The sequence below is a fragment of the Cucumis sativus genome, chromosome 5, assembly GCF_000004075.3.
Source record: "Cucumis sativus cultivar 9930 chromosome 5, Cucumber_9930_V3, whole genome shotgun sequence".
NCBI classification, from domain to species: Eukaryota; Viridiplantae; Streptophyta; class Magnoliopsida; order Cucurbitales; family Cucurbitaceae; genus Cucumis; species Cucumis sativus.
Window position 1 is genome coordinate 10,282,340 of NC_026659.2, and position 22,880 is coordinate 10,305,219.

At 31.3% G+C, this 22,880-nt stretch overlaps 1 protein-coding gene across 1 annotated transcript; it reads left to right on the top strand.

Moving 5' to 3' along the window:
• Positions 1-10,114: 10,114 nt before the first annotated feature.
• LOC101209281 (putative 1-phosphatidylinositol-3-phosphate 5-kinase FAB1C) lies at positions 10,115-19,250 on the top strand. The gene is made up of 11 exons (XM_011661539.2): positions 10,115-11,883; positions 12,352-13,134; positions 13,261-13,414; positions 13,610-13,951; positions 14,546-15,283; positions 15,407-15,738; positions 15,821-15,947; positions 16,030-16,194; positions 16,332-17,840; positions 18,208-18,474; positions 18,603-19,250. The coding sequence occupies exons 1-11, from the start codon at positions 11,312-11,314 to the stop codon at positions 18,855-18,857; spliced, it is 5,244 nt and encodes a 1,747-aa protein (XP_011659841.1). The 5' UTR covers positions 10,115-11,311; the 3' UTR covers positions 18,858-19,250.
• Positions 19,251-22,880: the final 3,630 nt, after the last annotated feature.

The following is a 22,880-nucleotide window of genomic DNA, read 5'->3' on the forward strand; positions in this document are numbered from 1 at the left end:
TAGACAAGGCAATGCTCAACTACTACATTATGAAGGTGTTGGGTTTTATGTTCTAAAACTCGTAGATAGTAAATATAATACATTAACCGTTATTAATAAAGTGTTAATATTAACATTATTAACAAAGTGTTATTATTAACGTTATTAATAAAGTGTTATTATTTAATTTCAATAAATGTAATTGATTATATTTTTAGTTTTGTCTTAATAACCTAAATCTAATAAACTAACATCATAAGTTGTTTGATGAGTTTTGAACAGTATGTAAGAGACATACATGGATCAATGTTCGAGATACAACTTAGAGGGTCTATACTATAGAGACAAAGTTGGGTACCTTATCCTGGTAACACTATAGATACGACTCACTTTGTATTTGATACAAATGCAATGATCTAACGCATTTATGTAGGTGACATGCGAGTAAGGGTATCCTATGCAATGAATTTGCATAAGATCGGACCACAAAACAGTAACCACTAAATGTAACTCTGTTAACTAGTTGGGTTTCTATTTCATTAGGGTGATCTAGATAACTTAATCTTAATCCTGAATTTATTATGAACTCTTGTTCGCGAGGGATTCTCCTTTGATTTGTATGGGTGAGAGTGGCTAGATCGTCGACTCAATATGCTTATCATTTTGGGGACAAGACCGAGTGGAAAGTTGAGAACATAATCACATAAGATGAATTTTACTCCTTCTTGACTTTAGGGTAAGTAGATGAGTGTTCCCTTCAATGGTGTCTCCAAAACTTAAACAAATGGCCCTACCCTCTCTATGACACGAGATTGAGTTTATGTTTAGTGGTTGGACCATAAACATATTGTCCATTAGAGGAGCACTGATATTTAAGGACTAGAAGTAAACTATGGGTAAAATAATAATTTGACCCAGCTGGTGTTACAAACATTTGTGAAGGATTAACTTACTATTATTGGTCTATATTTATGGACACATAAATACATCTACAGTGAGAAGAGTTTAGTTGTGAGTCATTAGTGGAGTGTACACACAATTAACGAATATTAATTAATGTGATTAATGAGTTTAACCAATTAATCTCATATCATTGCAGCTTCTGATTTGTAGGTCCATTAGGTCCTCTTCTATTTGAAATATTCAAATTTACTTTGGAAATTAATATAATGTACGGTTATACATTATAATATAGTTAAATTGTATTGTACAAATTTATTTTTGTATGTGATTCAAAATTAATTTATGAGAGATAAAATATTTAAATGAGTTCAAATATTAATTGAATGTGAATTAGATTCATATTAAAACTATAGGTTAAAATTTAATATGTATATGATACACATTAAAACTATAAGATATGAGATAAATTTATATTTAAATATGATATTTAATTTAGAAATTAATTAATAGTTTTGTTTGATTTGATTTGATTAAATTAATTAAATTAAAACTATAGACTATGTGAGAGATATTCATTAAATATGATTTAAATGAAATATTAATCAAATATGATCTAATTAATTTAATTTAATTATTTATTTTAATATTAATATTAATTTATTAAATTAATAAGGAACGCGTTCCTTTATTCTCTCAACTTTTCTCTTCTTTGGAGTTATCGCCAGGCAAAAAAATGCAGCCTTTCTCTCTGGATTCTCAGTATCTGCCTCTGTGAATTCTCTTAAGGAAGAAAAATTCTCTCTAAAAAAATTCTTTTCCAATTTTAGGTCCCACAAACCAAATCTCTAGCTTAGAGAATAAGAATGTCTCCAAGTGGTGGTGCTTCAACAATTTGGAGTTTTAGTAGATAGAGAGGCATCAATGTGAGTAAGTATGTTTCTCTTCTTTGTAATTTTCTTTTAAATTATAAAGCATGTTTAGCCTTTAAGCCTTATAAAAATTTCTTTTTGTAATTGTTTTCAATATACTGGTATTTTTAGTTTTCAATTAATTTTAGTTTCAATTGGTTCTGTAAAATCTTCCGCCGCAAAGGGCTCTTATCCCTTCAGGAAAATATTTCAGTGAACGTGACGAAATTATTTGTGAGCACATCCTCGTGTGGGTCAAGCATCCTCGTGGCATGAGACCATTTCCACATTTAATTAAACGATTGTGCTTAAAGGCATGCCCGACTTTAGAAAAACTCTCCAAGACAGTGGTGAAGGATGTGGGTTGCGTACTGTATCCAATCTTCTTCGTGTAATCAATCTCCACTTAAGCAAAGCGAAAGACAAACGCCTCAAGACCAAGAAAGAGGGAAAAGTAGAGGAAGTTAATGAAGTGGAGTCTAAAGAAGAAGAAGAAGAAGAAGAAGAAATGGAGGATGAAAAGCAAACCCCACTTAAACGCAAGAGAAAAGGCAAGGACGAGACTTTAGGATCAAGAAAGAAAGTTAGGAAACTTGAAACCAATGACTCTAAGGATCCTTCATATCTTGTAGTCATCATAGTGCCAGATGACCAAATGCCTAAGAAAATCATCTCACCGTCGCCATCCAAAACCCTCAAGCCTAATAAATCCAAAACCACCACTTCACCGTCTAAAGTGTGAGACCCATACCTAAATCATAAAGACTAAAAGTTGATGAAGTATTTGAAGAAGGCGTTTTGAGTAAAACTGGGTGATAAAAAGTTGGTGTTAAGATAGTTCGCGAGGAAATAAGGTGGTTTGATAGGAATTTTGGTGTTTAAGTGTTGTTAGGCTTTTGAAGTTCTTCCCGAGATGAAAACTAGGTAATGAAGAGTAAGGAAACTTCTAGGAAATTTCCTAAGATTACTTCATGGGTTTACTTGTAAGGTTAAAAGTTAAGCATGTTTAAGATAAACATGGAACTTACACGTGTGTCACTAAGAGTAGGAGCTGGCGAATTCTTAAGAGTTTAAGGATGAATAATTTGATTTAGAGTTAGTATAAAGAGAGGAAGTAGATAGATTATTAAGAGACTTTGCTCTAAGAAATTGTAAGGAAACTAAGTGCTAAGTTGCTTCTAGGCGAGAAGAAGAGGAAAAAGAGAGTCGAAGCCAGACATTCTATACATTAAGGAAAACCAAGTTGTTGTGAGTGGTTTTCATTTTGAAAGATTTTGTTTATGTTAAAAAGTTTTCTTTAAAGTTCTTACTGCTTTGAAATGATGTTTAATATACGAATGTTTTAAAGAGATTTTGAAAGAAAGTTCATATCATTTTTATCTGAGTGTAAATGAAATTATGTTCAAACCATTAGTCTTCTTCGTGTTATTGAGCTAACTGTTATGTGCACATAAATGAGTAAAGGCAGCCATGTAGAAAATGACTGCATGGTAGAATGAAGCCGGTAAATGGATAAAAGGCGTATATTGTGTCAGGCGGCCTGAGCAACAAGGGTGACTAAGCTTTGTTTAAAGATCAATATAAATAGGGGTCTTTTTGCCAAATTATTAGTGACTATGTTATTTTGAGATTTTGAAGAGAAAAGCTTAAGTGTTGAAGTGTTGTCATTTTGTCTATGCGAGAAGAAAAAGAAAAGAAGCCCTTCAAGTTTATTTTCCAAGTGTTGTGAGTGTTTTCTTTAAATATTTGAATGATTTTTAGCATTCTGATAGATTCTTTGATGATTGGAAATTATGATTTCAATATGAATGCTTCTAAAAGAGATTTACATGAAAAGCTTATATGTTTCAAAGTATGTTTTATGTGTTCCAAAACATGACTTGTTTATGAGATGATGTTTAAACTGTTATTTACTTTCTATCAATGAGTTAACTATTATGTGTACATAATGAGTCAAGACAACCATGAGGTGAAAGGGGCTACATGGTGATGAGAAGCTGGTTAATACGTTGAAAGGAGCGTATTGAACTTAGTGGCCTGAGCAACAAGGGTGAATCTGTATATTCTCAGATGTTATTAATACAGTAGTATAAACGCGAAGTAATGAGATTTAGCATAGAGAATGATTCGAGATATATCCTTGGCGAAAGGAATGTTTCGTAATAATGTGTGTTTATGCGAGATGAAATATTTAACAGAAATGATGTGTTTATATGAATTGATATATTTTTGTGTATGTTATGCTTGATGAAATGATATTTGCAAAGGAATTGTAAAAAGGATTTCTTAAGACCTCACTGAATCTGTTAGACTTACGTTTTTAAATCTCATCTTCCAGGAAACAGGCATTAAGGCCAAGTAAGAAAAGTTGATGGGCTTACTAGGCGAGAAAAGATGTTAGTTGGTATTTTAGTTTAAGTTTTGAGTTTTATACTTGTGTAATCTGCAAAGTGTTGTAATCTTATATGACTTAAGATTTATAAAGGAAATGTTTTGTTACTTCCTATGTTAAGTTGTTTAGATCACCTAAAGTATGATTTCTAAGTTTAAGTTTAAGAGACTATGCGATTAAGCAAAGCTTAAGGATCTTAAGACCAAGTATTTTGGCGTTTAAACACATCAGAACACTCAAGTCACATCACGTCTTGCATGGCAAACAAGGGTGTCTGCAGGGCAAGGTGTGACAAATAGACACATCTAAATTAGCAACATTAGCGAAATTAAGGTCATTCATATATTCATATAACCAACTCAAGCAACCCAAATTTTCGAGTTGGTCCAAAACATCTTCTAATGAATGCAACTTATCTACACCTCTCCTTTCATATAATCATATATCCACTCATTTTACTTCACTCGGACCCATAATTGTTATTAATTTCTTGTGATATAGTGAAAGCATTACTAAATTTACCTAAAAAAATATGTATTTTCAATTTGGGTATGATAAAACTTGATGTTATAATTGACAAAGAATTAATTACTACAACTTATACAACATGCTCTAAAAATATATATTCAACTTTAATGACCATCTATATGTCAAATCCCATGGTCTAATATGTGAGTGACACAAACAACCCCACTTCTTATTAGAGAAAAACATCCCCATAAGCTCATTCACACTCATTATAAAATGCTTCATTTCCCATTTTTTTAAGAAACCAATACCTACAAATTAACCTTAGAGATGCATTTACCCTAAACAAATATTTAGCAAATTATACAAACACAATTATGTAAGATTGTGTATATATATATATATATATATATATATATATATATATATATTATATACACACATCAAAACAATTAAAATATAACCAAATAAAGATGCTAAAAAAAATTATCATTGGGAGTATTTATCTAGTTAGAGAGAAAAAAAGAAAAAGAAAAATAGAACTCTACCAACTCCCTTTGTTTGAATATAATTTTCTTATCATTTAACTTGGTGTCTTTAGCTCTAAGATTGTCAACCCTCTTTTAGATGGAAATCATTTTCTCAATATGTGTGTGTATATGTATATATAAAACATATCTCTACCATTTATACTTTACTTCAACTTGCAACAGTGAGATGAGAAAAAAAATTATATTTATTTATAGCTACAATAATTGACACAATAATATATATATATATATATATATATATATATTTTCAAAAGGTAAGAGATATAATTAATTAAGCAAAAAGGATATTGTTTGTTAAAATATTGTTGCAATTAATGAAGTTTCCAAGTTGCAACAACCAACTATTTTTCCTCTCAAATGTAAATTTGAGAACTCACCAAAGTTGAATTATTTACGGAGGGTTGCAACGTAAAATCAAAACAATAGTAAAATATTTGAATGTAGTAAAAAAAATATATATAAAAGATTTTGATAAATTTAGTTATTAAATAGTTTTAATATTTTGTTATTTTAAAAAATGGTTGGAACTTTTCTAATATTTTTACTCATATATATTGCATCTATAAGATATGAAAGTATACTTCCAAAATAAAATTTAAACCTCACAATTACAAAATAAAACAACACCCATTAACGGTTGACATCTTAAACTAAGATTTAAATCTCTGATATGGGTAACAATTATTTAATTATCAAATACTCATTCATAAAATTTTAAAATATGATTTTAAATTATTTTAAATAGTTACTAAATACTTATAAATTTCAAAAATTAAATATTTGAAAAGTTAAATGTAACGTAACTTAAATTTATAATGTCAACTTATACTAATGTTTACGTGGTTGTAGGAACAAATTTATTAAGGGAGGCTGGCTAAGAGTACGCGTCCCCTCACATTTTTAATTTTTATATTTTAATATTAATTTTGAAGTGTCAGATTACAATATATATTAAATAATGTTTTATTATTATTAAATTCTTCAAAGTTGGAAGGTTTTTGGTTGGAATCATGTGCACTACATCTATTTTTTTTAGTTGTTTTCTGTAAAATGAGGCAAATTTGATTATTCTTTTTATATATATGATTTAGTTTTTAGAGTAGAAAAAAGTTAAGAAAAATGTGTGTAATTATATATAAATGCGTAAATAAATATCATGGGGACCCTATAACTTGTAACAACTAACATTAAATATTAGTAATCCTATAATTTAATCTACAATATCTCCCAAATTAACTTTGTAATTACTTTTCCTAACAATAAAAGAAAATACTTCAAAAAAAATTAAAATAACTATTTAAGAGTTGATATTTCTTTTTTGAATTCTAAAATTTTCATTATTTATTTAAATACACAAAATCTAAAATTATAATTGAGTCCATAAACCAATAATCCTGATCTACACTTGCTTTCTTTTTAAGAAAGAAACCAACAAATTAAATACTATAAATAAAAATCACCCCAAGATATATTACATTTGTGAAATAGGAAATATAATTAAGAACAGCCACGAAAACGACGTAGCATGAGGGAATTAAAAAGGCAAGGAAAATGTCATACCAAATCCAAGTAGTGCATTACCACATTTTTTTTTTATTCTATTCCATTATTTGAAAAACATTAAAAGTATCTCATTTATTGGACCCATAAAGTAAAACATTTATAAACAAATTAAAACCCCCTAAATATTAATCATATTATTAATTGTTGCTTCTTTTGCAATTTTATTCCTTAAAGAAACAAAGAGAAATCTTTAGCTTCAATTTGACATTGGGATACTTTGAATCCATAAAAAAAAAAAAAGAAAGTATAAGGTTACCTTATAAATAAATAAATAAATAAATAATATTTTAAGGTTTTAATGAGTTTACTAAAAGAAATATTGACTTTTAGATAAGATGAAAAAATAGTATTAATGAATATAGACCATTTTATCCAAAAAGAATTATGAACTAATATAGATTTGATTGAGTTTAATATTACTTTAACTCATTCCACTAATACAAATGCTGATGGGGAATCCATGTGGCTAATAGGGAAAGAGCATTTTAATAATTATTATTTTTAGCTGTGATAATAACATTTTTTTTTATATAAAGAAACGTATAATATTTTATTTTCGAGAAAAAGAAATAAATATAGATTGGAAAAGAAATGGATATATATCTTTTCTACATTTGTTGAGAATGGTTTTGATGATTTAATATAAATGACCGAATAAAGTATCATAAACAGATCTACATACTTTTCTACTTATAAATATCTTGATAATGATATTGTATTCAAAATATATATATATATATAAATTTACATGTTCATGTTTATACTTTATAATATATTTTTTTAATCTTTTTCAACTTTTAAATCTTTTATTTTAATTGTTCTAATTTTGCCTTAAAAAATAACATTAATTACTTGCTCAAGAGTCGTTCTAAAATGTGATTGTTGTCTATTTCTTGTATAGTTTGAAATATTCATATTGAATAATTGAATTATAAAATATAGGAAAAGTTATCCGACTTATTATATCTCAATAAAAAATATTAAAAATAGCTAAATAAAGAAAATACTTATTTTTATTATAAATAGTTTTCTATAGGTGTAATTATTTTGTAAAATTTGTTATTTGTTATTTTTTTTCTTTTTTTAAATATGATAATTTCTCTATGTATTTATACTAAGTAAAATAAATTAGATAAAATTCCACAACTAAAATATAATATTTGAAATTTTTGTGATCAAAGTAGGATAATTATAAGTCTTACGGACATATTTAATATATTTTACCATAAGAAGAAGTATGCAATACAATACATTCATCACGCGCGTATAAAACTTTACTTCACATAAAATTTTTCTTTAGAACAATCATTCCTTTCATAAACGTCAGTCATATGAAAAAACACATCTTTACAAATGAACAAAAAATTTAGAAGGATGTTTTGAAAACATTAAACAATTGAAGAATCACTCACAATCCTTAGTTCCCTTTAGCTTAGAGCGCCTAGTCTTCGAGCTTTTTCTCGCCTAATACTTCTTCTTAGTAGAATAACACTAGATTCTTGCACAATCCTCCTTTATCGTCCATTTCCTTCTTTTTGTACTAATCTTCAAAATAGATTAGTCATCCTTAAGTCCTTAATAACTTGCTAGCTTCTACTTGAAGTTTTTACATGTGTAAGTTCAATGCTCATTTTGACCATGCTTAAGTTTAACCTTACACGTAAACAACTATTAAATCATGATTAGACGTATTCCTCACATAATCTCATCTCGCGTTATACTTCAGAATGCCCAACACTTTGTTAAACACGTACTTCTTTAATGCGTCACCTCCCTTGATCAATGCCAGCTTCAAAAGACACGCTCCCTTTGAAAACATATTTTCCTCACACTTAGTCAAAATGACCCTTCTATTCAGACACGAGCCTCACAATCAGAGTATAACAGATTTTACAGTATAATGATGGAAAGATCTCTTACATAGGTATGCATGAAAAATGAGACTAGACTAAGAGAAGATGAAAACGAAAGTTAAGTCTAGGAAAGACGCAATATGTGTGAGATTTGAGGGAGAATTAAAAAAAAAAAAAGGTTGAAAAGACCAACTTAAAAATAAAATGTAAAATATAGAAAGAAAGAAACACACAAAAGTTGAAAAGAGAAATGATAATTGTGGGTGTAAAATTTGACCCGTTAGCCCCAATCAACCACAATACCACGTTCTAGATGTCGTCAAAGGCGCGTGTATCACACGTGAATCCACCAATTGTGGGCCCCAAAAGCCAAACGAAAATAATCTCTCTTTTAAGAGACCCCATTATTGTTTTTACCAAACAAAACATATCATTAACCCTTAACTCTAATTTTAATTATTTTCAATCCATTTTAAATTTAATCTATATACAAACAAATGAAAACTTTCAAAACCATTATTTTATTTTAAATTTAGAGCAGAAAAAACAGTTTATAATTTTTTTATAAATTCTATTATCATAATCTTTTTTACTATTTTTACTATACACGTTTTAACGTTTATATAAATTTGAAAGTTTAAGGGTCTGACTATAATTATCGTGTAGGTGGTACCGTTTATTCAAAATTAATTGGAGGAGACAAACTATGGGAGAAAATTGAAGGTGCATGTTTTGAACTAAAATTAAAGAAAGTTTTTAAAATATAATAATTTGGGATGAGAAATATATAATATAATTTAGAGGAATTAAAGAAAAAAGAGGATGAATTAGAGCTGACTATGCTTTCTCATCTGTCTGACGCTGAGTTGCTGACCAATCTACAGCATGGATTTGAACTCCAAAGCCCTAAATTAAAATATCAACCAAACAAAAACAAAAACAAATTATAATTATAAACACACATCGGTAAACCCTATTATTTATTTTATAATCTTAATTAATCAGCTTCATAACATTTACATAATTTCATTTAAGTGCAGTCATGTTTTCAATTTTATTCCACTTTTGTTTTCTAATTTTTAAGACATATATTTAATATTCAATTTTTTCAGATTTATTCCATTTTGATCAGGTTTCTATATTAGCCTCTACCTTCAAAATAAAAATTACATTTTTACTTTTTTTTTTCCTTAAAAAATATAACAAGCTGTTGAAATATTTATTATAATTTGAAAACTGAAAAGAATCTAAACTATTTTTTTCAGTATTTTTTTATATTTGATACACAATTAATAACATAATTTTTTTTTGAGTAAATGAAAAAAGGAAATAAAATAAGAAGCAAATAAAATAAACCTCAAGGCTTTTCTTAAGGAATAGAAAGGAAATTTAAAGTAGAAAGGAATTAGATGGGAGAGAGAGAAAGAAAAGTATTGGGTTCGGTTGGTCTGGTTCGCTCCGGTTCGATTTTTATTGCTTTTTCTTATATGGGCATTGGCCGCATAGATGGATTTCTTGTTCAATAGTATTATGAAAAGGAAAAGGAAGCAAGGAAGCAGAGAGAGAGAGTAGAAGAATAAAAAAGAAAAAAAGAGAAAAAAAATAAAAATAAAAAAGCGAGCTGAAACTCAGAGAAAGAACTGAAGTGAAAAATCAACCAACAGAAAGGAAACGAAAGAATGGTGGATTGAAGAAGAAAGTGGTTCCTTCTTCAGATGGGAAAGACGAACAGTAGAAGAATTTATGGTTGTTGTTTGGGTAACAAAGAAGGAATTTTAAGCTTCGAGATGCGAGCTACTGATTCCGGTAGAAAAGGAACCTTCTCCGTACTCCTTCTATACCTCCTTTTGATTCTCATTTTACCAAGCATTTAAGTTTCAAAATCCCTTCACAAATTTCTTCTTCTTCTTCTTCTTCTTCTTCTTCTTCACAAGCTGCTTCTTTTTCTGTTTCATCTTACTTCAATCTGGTCTTCTTTTGGTGTTTTTCTTCTGGGGTTGCTTTATTTTGACTTGGCTTTCTGTTTGTATATCAAATCAAGCTAACTTTCTTCATTGATCTTCTACCCTTTTCTTACATATGATCGGTTCTTACTGGATTCTGTCCTTGGGATGCTTAAATCGGTTGCCAGATTCATTCTTGAGGAATCTGGCATCAGTAAGCCTTTAGGGTTTCGTTTTCTGTTTTCTTCTTGTTCGTGCTGATACTGGTCTTTGTTGGCTTCTTTGGTCTTGGTGGGTTATTGTTCTGTTAGGATTTTGATGTATATATTGCTAGATTTTGGTTTATCTCAGCTTTTTTCATAGTTTTCTATATCATTCCTTTGATATATTTCTTGGAGGACTTCTTAATTTTCCCCTCTTCTTTTTCTTTGGCTTTTGGCCCCCATTTTGAGATAAACAAAGAAAGGGGAAGAAATACATAGTACAAAGTCTTGAGACTCATACAAACACATCATCCTAAAGCACCCCATCATTTTTATTGTGGGTATTATTCAGTTTTTTTTTTTTTAATTCAAACTTTTGTGGGTATTTTGTTTTCAACGGGTAGATTTTCTTTTTCCATTTTATTTCTATATGTGAAAAAGAGAAAAAAAAATTTCCATGTATTGAACTTGAAAGAGGAGTGGTGTTATACTGTTTCAATTTTGAGGAATCATCGAGGTTTTAATTCTTCTTGGATGATTGATTGTTTATGGGAATACCTGATAGTTCATTATCAGATCTGATTGAGAAGGTTAGGTGTTGGATTTCCTGGGGACCTAACTCATCTGTGTGTTTATCTGAGGAATTTGTGCTGCCTAACAATAGTTACAAAATGTGTTGTGAGTGTGATACAAGCTTTTCCAAGATGTCATTGAGATACCTGTGCCAGAGTTGTAATCAGTCATCTTGTGGAAAATGTATTCGGGGTTATGAATCTTATGTTGTTCAATCAGATGGTATGAAGGTGGGTAATGAGGCTGTGAAGAGAACCAAGTTGTGTAAGTTTTGTTCTGATACTAATCTACGGCTTGAAGGTGGGAGGAGACATAGTGAGAAAGTTCATCCTTCTGTCTCTCCCAGATATAGTCCAGAGCCTCCTTCTCCTAGTTATGATGGTGCAGACAAGTCCCCAATGAAGACTGAATCACTTCCCGATGATCGTCTGAGTCGATATCTTGAGTCACAAGATTGTGGTTATTCTCCCTATGCAGCATCACATAGGATTTCGAGCTCGTTTAATGCTCATCCATTTCCTATTTCCGTTCGTCACTCGCCTAACTGGTAACATTTCATTTGAATGCAATTTCCTGTTTGTCTCATTACTTTTTTTGTGTTCTAGTTCCTGCAGTAACTTCTATTAATCTTGTACTTTTTGTTTAAAATTAAGTACAATATTTTTAAGTGCTTGTATGTGAATTATTTGTTCTTATGTTCCCATTATGACAACGCATAAGTTTGGTATATAGTTGTGTTGGTAGGTTTCTTTTTGAGTGCTTCTGAAATTTTATGTTAGAAATTATAAAAATTACTTTTAAAGCAAAAACTCTTTCATTTAGTATATTGTCTTGTTGATAGTACTCAACTTTCTGATTTTGGATGATGCTCCTGGGATCAAAGTACAATATATTTCCACTTTAAATCAAGAAATCGGCTGTTGTTTCAATTCTTTAATGTCTATTACTGATACAGTAGAGTGACGTGAAATGATTTAATACACTTATCTCATTTAGTATTTTTTTACTAATGTAGGAGTGACGAAGATGATGCAGAAGATTCCGGGAGACATTTTTTTAGCCCATCAAGTGATTATTTTCGTGACAGTTCAGACATAGAGTCAAGTAGTGTTAGTACTAGAAACGAGTTCTTTAGTTCTCATTTTGGGGGATCAAGTCCTTCTGACAGCCCCTCAAGGAACGATTATACTTTTAGTAAAGCTGATTATGTTGTACAGACATTAGATCCAGGTCAAAGGGTGAATCTATTGTCTCAAGAGGCTGAGACCATTTTAAATAGGTCTGAGAGACTGACTGAAGGCCAAGATAATAAACAGGCTTGCTCTGGTGACCTGCCTACTGTTCAGAACCAAGATGGAAAGGTAGAGAGGCCATTAGATTTTGAAAACAATGGTCTTATATGGTTCCCCCCACCTCCTGATGATGAAAGCGATGATTTGGAGAATAATTTCTTTTCCTACAACGATGAAGATGACAATATTGGGGATTCTGGTGCTATGTTCTCCAGGACCAGTAGCCTTTCTAGCATGTTTCCAGACAAGCAAAATTTGCATGAGGAGAATAAGGAGCCATTGAAAGCTATGGTTCAGGGTCATTTTAGGGCTCTCGTTGCTCAACTATTGCAAGGGGAGGATATCCAATCTGGAGGAGATTGTGTTGACGTCTGGCTTGATGTTATTACCACAATAGCCTGGCAAGCTGCAAATTTTGTGAGACCAGATACTAGCAGAGGAGGCAGTATGGATCCTGGGGATTATGTGAAAGTAAAATGCGTAGCATCAGGACACCCTCATGAAAGGTATAAATTTTGGCTGTTACTGCAGCTTGGAATATCCCTTGGTGCAAATAGCCTCAATGTCTTGATGTACATATCATATATTTTCTATGAACTAATGTCTTGAAATTGTTCATCTTTCTTCTGCAGCACACTTATAAAGGGAGTTGTTTGTACAAAAAACATAAAGCACAAACGCATGACCTCACAATTTAAAAATCCAAGGTTACTTCTTCTAGGGGGATCCCTTGAATATCACCAAGTTGCAAACCAGTTAGCTTCTTTTAATACATTGCTGCATCAGGTACTTGTGTTTAGTTTTAAGAAAATCAACACTTGGTTTATCTTCTTTTTACATGTATTAGATTTTTTGTGTACACAAAATGCTGGGACTAGTTAAGTTCGTATTATTATTATATTCATAATAATAGTAATAATAATAATTATTAAGTTTTTTTGGTTTTATCTTCACTTCTAACATCCAATCCTATTGGTGCAGGAAAATGATCATCTGAAGACAATTATTTCAAAAATAGAATCTCTTCGCCCTAATGTTCTGGTTGTGGAAAAAAGTGTATCTTCATGTGCACAGGATTATCTGCTGGCAAAGGAAATATCTCTGGTGCTGAATGTTAAAAGGCCTTTACTGGAGCGTATAGCCCGTTGCACGGGTGCTTCCCTTACTCCATCGATTGAACATATTTCCACTGCCCGTCTGGGACATTGTGAACTTTTCCGGTTAGAGAGAGTAACTGAGGAGCTCATGGATGCTAATCAAAATAGAAAACTATCCAAGACGTTGATGTTCTTTGAAGGATGTCCAAAGCGCTTGGGTTGCACGGTAATTCTAGCTAGAAAGTTAACTAGTTTTCTGTGGCTACTTTTTCAAAATTATTTTCCAGGCTACTATTTCAGAATGATTTCTTGGCTACCATACAAAACCCTTTTTGGGTTTTAATTTAATATGGTCTTTGATAGATCTGCTCAACCTTTCTGTCTTCAATTAATTACTTTTAGCTATACTAGCCGAATAATGTAATGCAACAAAATTAGTTTATACTTAAAAATGTTGTTTTTGAATCTTTTTGGGATCTTATCGTAATACTTCTAAAAGTCCTCATTTTTGTTAAAGAAATGTTGTTGATTAGACAATTAGTAAACATTTTAACATATGGAAACAATGTATTTGGGTTTTGCTTGTTATGTAAACATATCTTTCTTGATTGTTTTCTTTGGAATCATACTATTAGGTTTTTCCAGTGTACAATAAATAGTTTTTGAATGTAGCTTTCAAACAACCTAAATTTCTTCTGACAATAGCTTGTAAGTCATAATTTGAACTCTGGAAATGTGATACGGATCCTGTGAGTTTAGAAAAAATGTGATTTTATAGAACTCTGTTCTGCTTCTAATCATATCATATTTCTTGTCATAGGTCTTGCTGAAAGGCAGGTGTCGTGAAGAACTTAAAAAAGTTAAACATGTTGTTCAATATGCAGTATTTGCAGCATATCACTTATCTCTTGAGACTTCCTTTCTTGTGGACGAAGGTGCCTCTCTGCCTAAGATGCCAACACGCTCTATTTCTGTTGACGATAATTCCTTATCAGAAAATCTCAATGCTTCTGAGGCATCCAATTTTCTGGTTGATGTCTCCACGGGAGAAAATTTTTCTGCTCTTAATTCTGAGCTTGAAAAATCTAAAGCATACCCAATGGATTCTCACCTTGGTAACAGTAGCTTTCTTCTTTCTACTGGATTTGAGGACTCTAGCATTGTTGATACACATCCAGACATATTTAATGATGATTTACCATCCGATATTGACCTGAAGCCTTCATTCAATCCTTGTGAGGAATTAAAGGATGGATTAACAGTTCCTTTCGCTGTTCGAAGTCTTTCTGAATCTGAATTGCCAGAAACCTTGAAATGGAAAAAGGGAAGGTCTGGTGGGATTCCAGAATTGCGAAAGTCTGAAAGTTTTGATGAAAATGATCTCTCCAGTGAATACTTTTCAGCAGCAGATACTCACCAGAGCATTTTGGTATCCTTTTCAAGCCATTGTGTACTTAAAGGAACTGTATGTGAGCGCTCTCGCCTTTATCGTATAAAGTTTTATGGCCGTTTTGACAAGCCTTTAGGGAGATACCTACGTGATGATCTCTTTGACCAGGTTTATTTATTTCCTAATTCTGTATATCTAATTTGAACAAACATGTTCTTTTCTAATTTTTTTCCCATGGATAATTGTATAATTTTGTGGTTATAAGTTATTTACTTTGGCTTCTCATGGCAGACTTCAAGTTGCCCATCCTGTAAGGAGTCTGCCGAGGCCCATGTTCTGTGTTACACCCATCAGCAGGGTAATCTTACAATTAATGTTAGACGCTTACCCTCCATAAAGCTTCCTGGAGAAGAAGATGGTAAGATATGGATGTGGCACCGTTGCCTCAAGTGTGCTCAAATAGATGGAGTCCCCCCGGCAACTCCTAGAGTTGTTATGTCAGATGCTGCCTGGGGGCTCTCTTTTGGAAAATTTTTGGAGCTTAGTTTCTCAAACCATGCAACTGCCAATCGAGTTGCAACTTGCGGTCATTCATTACAGCGAGATTGTCTCCGTTTCTATGGGTGTGTTGGGCTCTGAACTTAGCATTGATTTTACAATAGTTATTATGTTGCTTGTCACTGAATACAAAGTTTCTTAAAACAGGTATGGGAGCATGGTTGCATTCTTTCGCTATTCGACCATAGATATTCTCTCTGTTAACTTGCCCCCTTCTGTACTTGAGTTCAATAGCCATGTTCAGCAGGAATGGATTTCAAATGAAGCTTCAGAGGTGATTTTGAGAATTCGAAATGTGGTTTGCTTGATCTAAAAGTTTTTCTTTTGCTTATTCTACTTTTGGCTTTTCAATGCAGATTATTGGTAAAATGGAAAGCTTGTATGCTGAGATTTCTGATGTCGTTGATAGGATGGAACAGAAAAGCAAGTTGCCAATGCAGGAATCATCAGACTCAAGTGATGTGCAAAGCCACATCACGCAACTGAAAGAACTGCTTCAAAAAGAACGAAGTGATTACATCGTAAGTGCTGAGAGAACAGTTCAAATATGATAAACATTTTAATTGTCCTTGCAGATTTTTTTATGGTACTAAGTACTATGTTATTCATGCGAACATATAATTTATACGGGATTTGAGTTATGTTACTAATTTATTAGGGTTTGCTGCAACCATTCATGATGAAACCTTCACTTATGGGGATGATTTCTGTCGACATTCTTGAGCTGAATCGTTTGAGGCGTTCCCTATTAATGCATACACACTATTGGGATCACCGACTTTATTCGCTAGATTCTCTTCTTAAGAAGATTTTAAATTCCAGAACTGGTGTCTTTTCTTCTATAATGAGGGATTTGAAAAGTGATTCTGCTCACAGTGATGGGAAACTTGAATCTGGCCATAATGAGAATATTCATGAATCTTCATCGGCTCATGAGTTTACTGAAAGTGATGATATACATTCAGATCAGAAGGAAGAGTCTATGGCATATGAGCGCTCCACATCAACCTCACATCAAGCCAGCAGAGAGGAAACACACACAGATAGGGAACTGACTTCCTCCATGGCTTTTGAAAGCATTCCTTCTTACGAATCTACTCTTTCTGAGAGAATCGATTGTGCATGGTCTGGAACTGAGCAATCTATGAAGAAACATACAACTGTATCCGCACTGCAAGCAGAAGAACCTCATGATGGGGCAATGAAGCAGATGAGTCTAAATGATAATCCCCAAATGAGAAGGGTATTGATGTCACCTGTGAGAGTTCATTCCTTTGATTCTGCAATAAGAATGCAAGAAAGAATCAGGAAAGGATTGTATCCATCTACATTCCAGTTGTCAACAATTAGATCTTTCCACGCTTCTGCAGATTACAGTACTATGCTGAGGGATCCTGTTTCTAATTTAACTAGAGCCCACTCTCAAGTGTTGCCATTGGAAGCTCAGAAGTCAAATTTGTTACTCAGTTCAACTCCATCTTACATCTCCGCATCTCATGTTCCTGAAGGGGTTCGCCTGCTGCTTCCTCAAACTGGCAATAATGATATAGTTATCGCTGTTTATGACAATGAACCTACTAGCATTATTGCATATGCCCTAAACTCTAGAGAATATGATGATTGGGTTGCTGATAAGTTTTCCGTCAACGAGGGAGGCCGGAGTGTCCCTAGAATCAATATTGAAGACTCTCGTCCTTCACCTCTTTCAGCTTGGCAGTCTTTTGGTGGTCTGGACTTGGACTATATCCACTATGGAAACTATGGTTCTGAAGATTCTTCAACCATGAGAACCCTGTTTTCAGATCCAAAAAAATCTCCCCATTTGAGGCTTTCGTTTGTAGATGAATCTTCAATATCTGGAGGTAAAGTCAAATTCTCTGTCACTTGCTACTTTGCAAAGCAATTTGACTTGCTTAGAAAGAAATGCTGCCCCAAGGGAGTGGATTTTGTAAGGTCTTTGAGTCGCTGTTGTCGATGGAGTGCACAGGGTGGAAAAAGTAATGTTTATTTTGCCAAGTCACTGGATGAAAGATTCATCATTAAACAGGTCACAAGGACTGAGCTTGATTCTTTTGAGGAGTTTGCTCCTGAATATTTCAAGCACTTGTCACAGGCTCTAACCTCTGGAAGTCCAACTTGCCTTGCAAAAATTCTTGGAATCTATCAGGTAAAATATCTAGGTTTTGAAGCCTATTTTGCTCTCTATTTTGGTCCCCATACTTTAGAAAATAACTATTTTGGTCTACAAACTCTTGAGAAATTTGTTTTTGTACATCAACATAAAGAAAATAACGATTTTGGTTTTTTTCACTGCTCTACTACCTAATAATGCACCTATTTAATACCCTTGGCCATCCTTTGTGACTTCAACATTCACTTAATCCTTTGTTCCTGTGTTAAAACACTAAACTCAACAACCATAATTATTATTTATTTTTTTTAAAAAAAGAGGGACTTGAATAGAGTATATGTATTTACCAATGACTATGGGGATAAATATTTACATTTTTGTTCTCACAACTATGCAATGGCAGGTCACCGTTAAACACCTGAAAGGTGGGAAAGAAATGAAAATGGATTTGATGGTGATGGAGAATCTTTTTTTCATGAGAAATATCTCAAAGGTGTACGACCTCAAGGGCTCTTCACGATCTCGTTACAACCCGGACACATCTGGGGCTAACAAGGTTCTTCTCGATCTAAACCTCTTAGAAGCACTGCGGACGAAACCCATCTTTCTTGGAAGCAAGGCCAAAAGAATCCTTGAACGAGCAATCTGGAATGATACATCATTTTTGGCGGTAAGCTGCATGTTTAATCACAATACTTGTCTTTCATTGCATACACCATGAAACTGGATGGTTGTTTGATTTGTATTTACTATATTCTTCATATGGGAGAAAACCAACTAATTCTTAACCCTCTTCAGTCAATAGACGTTATGGACTACTCCCTTTTGGTCGGGATTGATGAGGAGCGCAAGGAGCTCGTTTTAGGCATCATCGATTTCATGAGGCAGTATACATGGGACAAGCAATTGGAGACGTGGGTGAAGGCGTCGGGAATACTTGGAGGTCCGAAGAATGCTTCTCCTACTATCATTTCTCCGAAACAATACAAGAAACGGTTTCGTAAGGCAATGACTGCTTATTTTCTCACAGTTCCTGATCAATGGTCTTCTTGATTTTATGATGGATCATTGTATTCTTTTGTCCATGAAAGCATTTGTTCATGAATAAAGGGATTGCAATTGCAGATAAATTTGAAGGAATCCCTCTCATTCTTTTCTTCTTTTTTTACCCTTCATCTCTTAGATTTTGTGTACAAAGAAACAAAGATTAGGTCCAAAAGAGAGAGGGCATTCACCCTTGAGAATGAAGAGTTGTACTTTCCTTTTTCTTTTTCTAACCTAATGAAAAAAATTATTTGTAAAAGCCAAAGTTTGTTATGATTTTCTATTTTCTATTGGTATTGCTTTATTTGATGCCATGGAAATTTCAATTGAAGATGAAAGTGTAAGTTCTAATCATTACGTTCTGGAGGATGAAAGCCTAATAAAACAAAAATTACTGATGCAGGACACTTCATGGTTTCTACAGGCTTATGTTATGTTGAAGTAATTACAAACACTTTTGATTTAGGTTTTTTGAATTTTCAAGTTGATATTTTAAGCTTCGTAAAGTCAGCTAAGTCTCGTTTCTTATTTTTGTTAATATTCTCGATCTTTTTGTCTACTTTTCATAACATATGGTTTACTAAACAATTTATTATTATTATTATACTTATTTTTTTTGTCATGGATAGAGGAAAGGTAATAAAAAGACAAAATTTTCAATGGTAGAGACATAAAATGAGATTATTCTAGATTTTAGTGGCTAAAATGTAGCTTTAGAAGATTTGGAAAGTCAAGTGCAATCAAGGACAAACTTTAAGGACCAAACTGTAATTTTTTGTTGTTTATTAAACAAAGATGATTTTGATGAAGAAAATCCACGTAGTTTGAAATGGTTTCATCAAAAGGCTTTCATTGGAGAGGCACACAAACAAAATTTGTGGTGTTATGAATAAAGTTATTTGAATGGAAGACCCCAAGGAAGTTGTGAGGATATCTTGAAGAAGGTTGCATTTTGGAATTTGGGCCTCCTTCCTATTCATCTTATCTTCAATGGAGACTTTTTATGGGGGAGAGATTTGCTCATGCACGAATTTCGTGGACAGTGTTTATTGATCTATGTTAAAACAAGTTTAAACTCGTAGATTTGAAGTTGTTCGGGAGCAGCTAACATATTTTGTCAAATGGAGAAAAAATCATTAGGGTATTCACTGCTACAAGGAGCTAGTCTGAGGTACAAAAGTTCAAAGTGTGCATAAAGAAAAGTTTAGAGAAGAGTATTGTTAAAAGATGAATCAGATATTTATTGTTTTGAAGCAATTTGTATGTTAGACAAATAATTGATTAATGAGTGATAGGTGACCTCATAAACAAAAAATTGAAGATTCAATGGATTCTTGTCACATGTTGGATTAGACCTAATTTTAGCTATGAAATCATTGAGACAAAGAAGAGTATAAATAGCTGATTAATTCCACAGACTATTGAATGCAAAATTGCCTAAACTAAAAAACAATTGAACAATGGGTTTAGTCAACCATTTAACCCCATTAGGCTCCAACCTATCATTTTCTTTAAAATTTTGAGGTTTTAACTACCGCTGTCATGAACAGTGACAAATTATGACTTTTACTTTTGATAAAATAACAAAAATAAATTTTAATTGTTAAAATAACAAAACATAAAAATTAAAAAAATAAATAAATAAAACAATCTCTCAAATGCCCCTAACCAATATGTAAAATATAATTGTTCACATAAACTTCAAATACATTGTAATTGAAATAACATACATGCTACATAAATTTTTTTCCCAAAAACATGAGGATTAGAAAAATTGTCATTAATGGGAAGCTCAAAATTTAAAATCTCTACAAGTGATCATTTTTTTTCCTTTGGATTTCGGCCACTTACTTTCTTCTTTCATTCAAAAACCTAGAGAAAGTTTGAAAACCATTTGAAACCGTCAATTTATCAAAGAATTCAAAAGGGGAGCATTGTTGATATTATAATAAAGATAAAATCATGAAATTATACCATAAAATTCAAAACTTGTATACATCGGTGAGTTCGTCCACTCAAGTCGGTGAGTTCTTCAAGTTCTTCATACATTCGAGATTCATTTGAGCCCTTCTCCTCTCTTGTTTGCAAGAAAAAAAATTATCTCTCACTGTCTTTGTCTTTAGTCGGCTACCCCCTCCCTCAAACTCTTTTTCTTTCCTCTAATAAAACATAAAAGATGAAGATTTAAATAATTGCAAAAATGTCATTGAAGCATAATTAAATTATAAATTTTAAATTCAGATTGTTATTAAAAATATATATTATTAAAATATATCTTATGTCTAATTTAATAAATTATTAATAAATAGTTTAAAATATAACAAATTTGAAAATATTGTATATAATAAAATATAATAAATTGTTTAAAATAAAATAAATGATTTAAAATATAACAAATTCAAATTTAAATGAGTGAGTGACATTATTTTAGGGATTAGATTGAGAAATGGTTGAAAATTTCCCAATTTTTTAGTGGAAATATTTATTAAACATAAGTTTTATGAATTAAATAAATAAATGTTAACTAATTTGATTTAAATATTAAAAATACAAAAATTAGTTATGAATTATAGACATATATTTAGGAGATATTTGAGAAAATTTTGTCAATTCCGAAATATCATAAATTAGTTTACATTTTTCAAAATTGATTTCAGTTTGCAAATACACCATATCTGTGACTGTATGGTATTTGGTCTCATTATTTGTATCATGCAAATACACCGTATCTGTAAAACATATATTATCCTACATAAAAATGTATAAACACATATTATACTTCTTGATTCAGATATGCATAACAAGGATGATTGGAAATAAAACGTCACAAACAAAATAAAACGTCTAATTAAAATAAATATGAATATCGACGTAATTAAAAAACACAAGGTAAAAAAATAATTATTCGATACAAGAGGCACAATAAATTATTTTTTTAAATAAAAATCAACAAAATAAGTGTATAATCATAATTAGCACGACTGTAGGGATGAAATATAATTATTCGAGAATGATTGAAATTCTCATAACCATTTTTTATATTATCCATATGTACAATTATCTAATAATTTTTTAAAAATAATTTGAAATATAAATCATACGAAAAATATTGAATTAGTTATTGTCGGATTAGATTTCATAATATTTTTGAATTCAAATATTATGAAATCTAATGAATAAGGAAAGGTTGAAAATTACTATCAAGGGGTAAAATCGGTTGAGTTGCAGACTATCAAGGGGTAAAGTCGGTTGAAAATTTGCAAAAAAAAAATCTACTTATGCTATTTTGCTAAAAATCAAATTATTTTGAAAATTTGCTATTTTCCAAATTGTACTATATTATTTTGTCATTTTTACTGTTATCTCTTTTAACTATTCTACCATAAAACTTATTACAAATTGAACTTAATGTTACCAATTTTTTCATAACTATTCTAATGATCTACAACTTTATACAAATGTAGAGCCCAAAAAATCAAACTATCAATCTTTATTATTAATAGTATATTAAAAAAATAGAAAAATGAAATAAAGAAAGTTGATAATTGCATACGATTAAGATTTACATTTATTAGATATCCTATGTAAATATTGTATGTGATTAATTCTATTATGGTAATATTATAATCAAAATTTCTCCTTAATTATATTTCTTTTGGTGATTTTGTTCAAAAATTCTTCTTTCCATCCATTCTTTCTTGTTCCATTTATTTCTTTCAAATTTTTTCGGTGAGTGCATATTCGTTTCATATTATTAATTGTATGTATGAAATTGTGAAATATAGTATGCCGATGAAATTTTTCGATAAAGAAAAATTACAATGAATGAAATATATATGCCACGTAATTTACAGTATATACCTCTATTTACAGTCAGTAAAATATATATACCACACAATTTCTTTCGCTTTTGCATTGTTTTTCATATATCTCATGTAATTTAATAATTTCTGATATATACTTATTATATTTCGTCAATTTTGCATTGATTTTCATATATTGAAAGTTAATTTGTAAAATCTTACCGTGATT

What these genes read in the sequence shown, in the direction of transcription:
- LOC101209281 (XM_011661539.2), top strand. Translation starts at nt 11,312, where the DNA reads ATGGGAATACCTGATAGTTCATTATCAGATCTGATTGAGAAGGTTAGG. An exon ending in CAAAGCGCTTGGGTTGCACG is followed by an intron (nt 13,952 to 14,545) that starts GTAATTCTAGCT and finishes TTCTTGTCATAG; the next exon opens with GTCTTGCTGAAAGGCAGGTG. An exon ending in AAGAACGAAGTGATTACATC is followed by an intron (nt 16,195 to 16,331) that starts GTAAGTGCTGAG and finishes CTAATTTATTAG; the next exon opens with GGTTTGCTGCAACCATTCAT.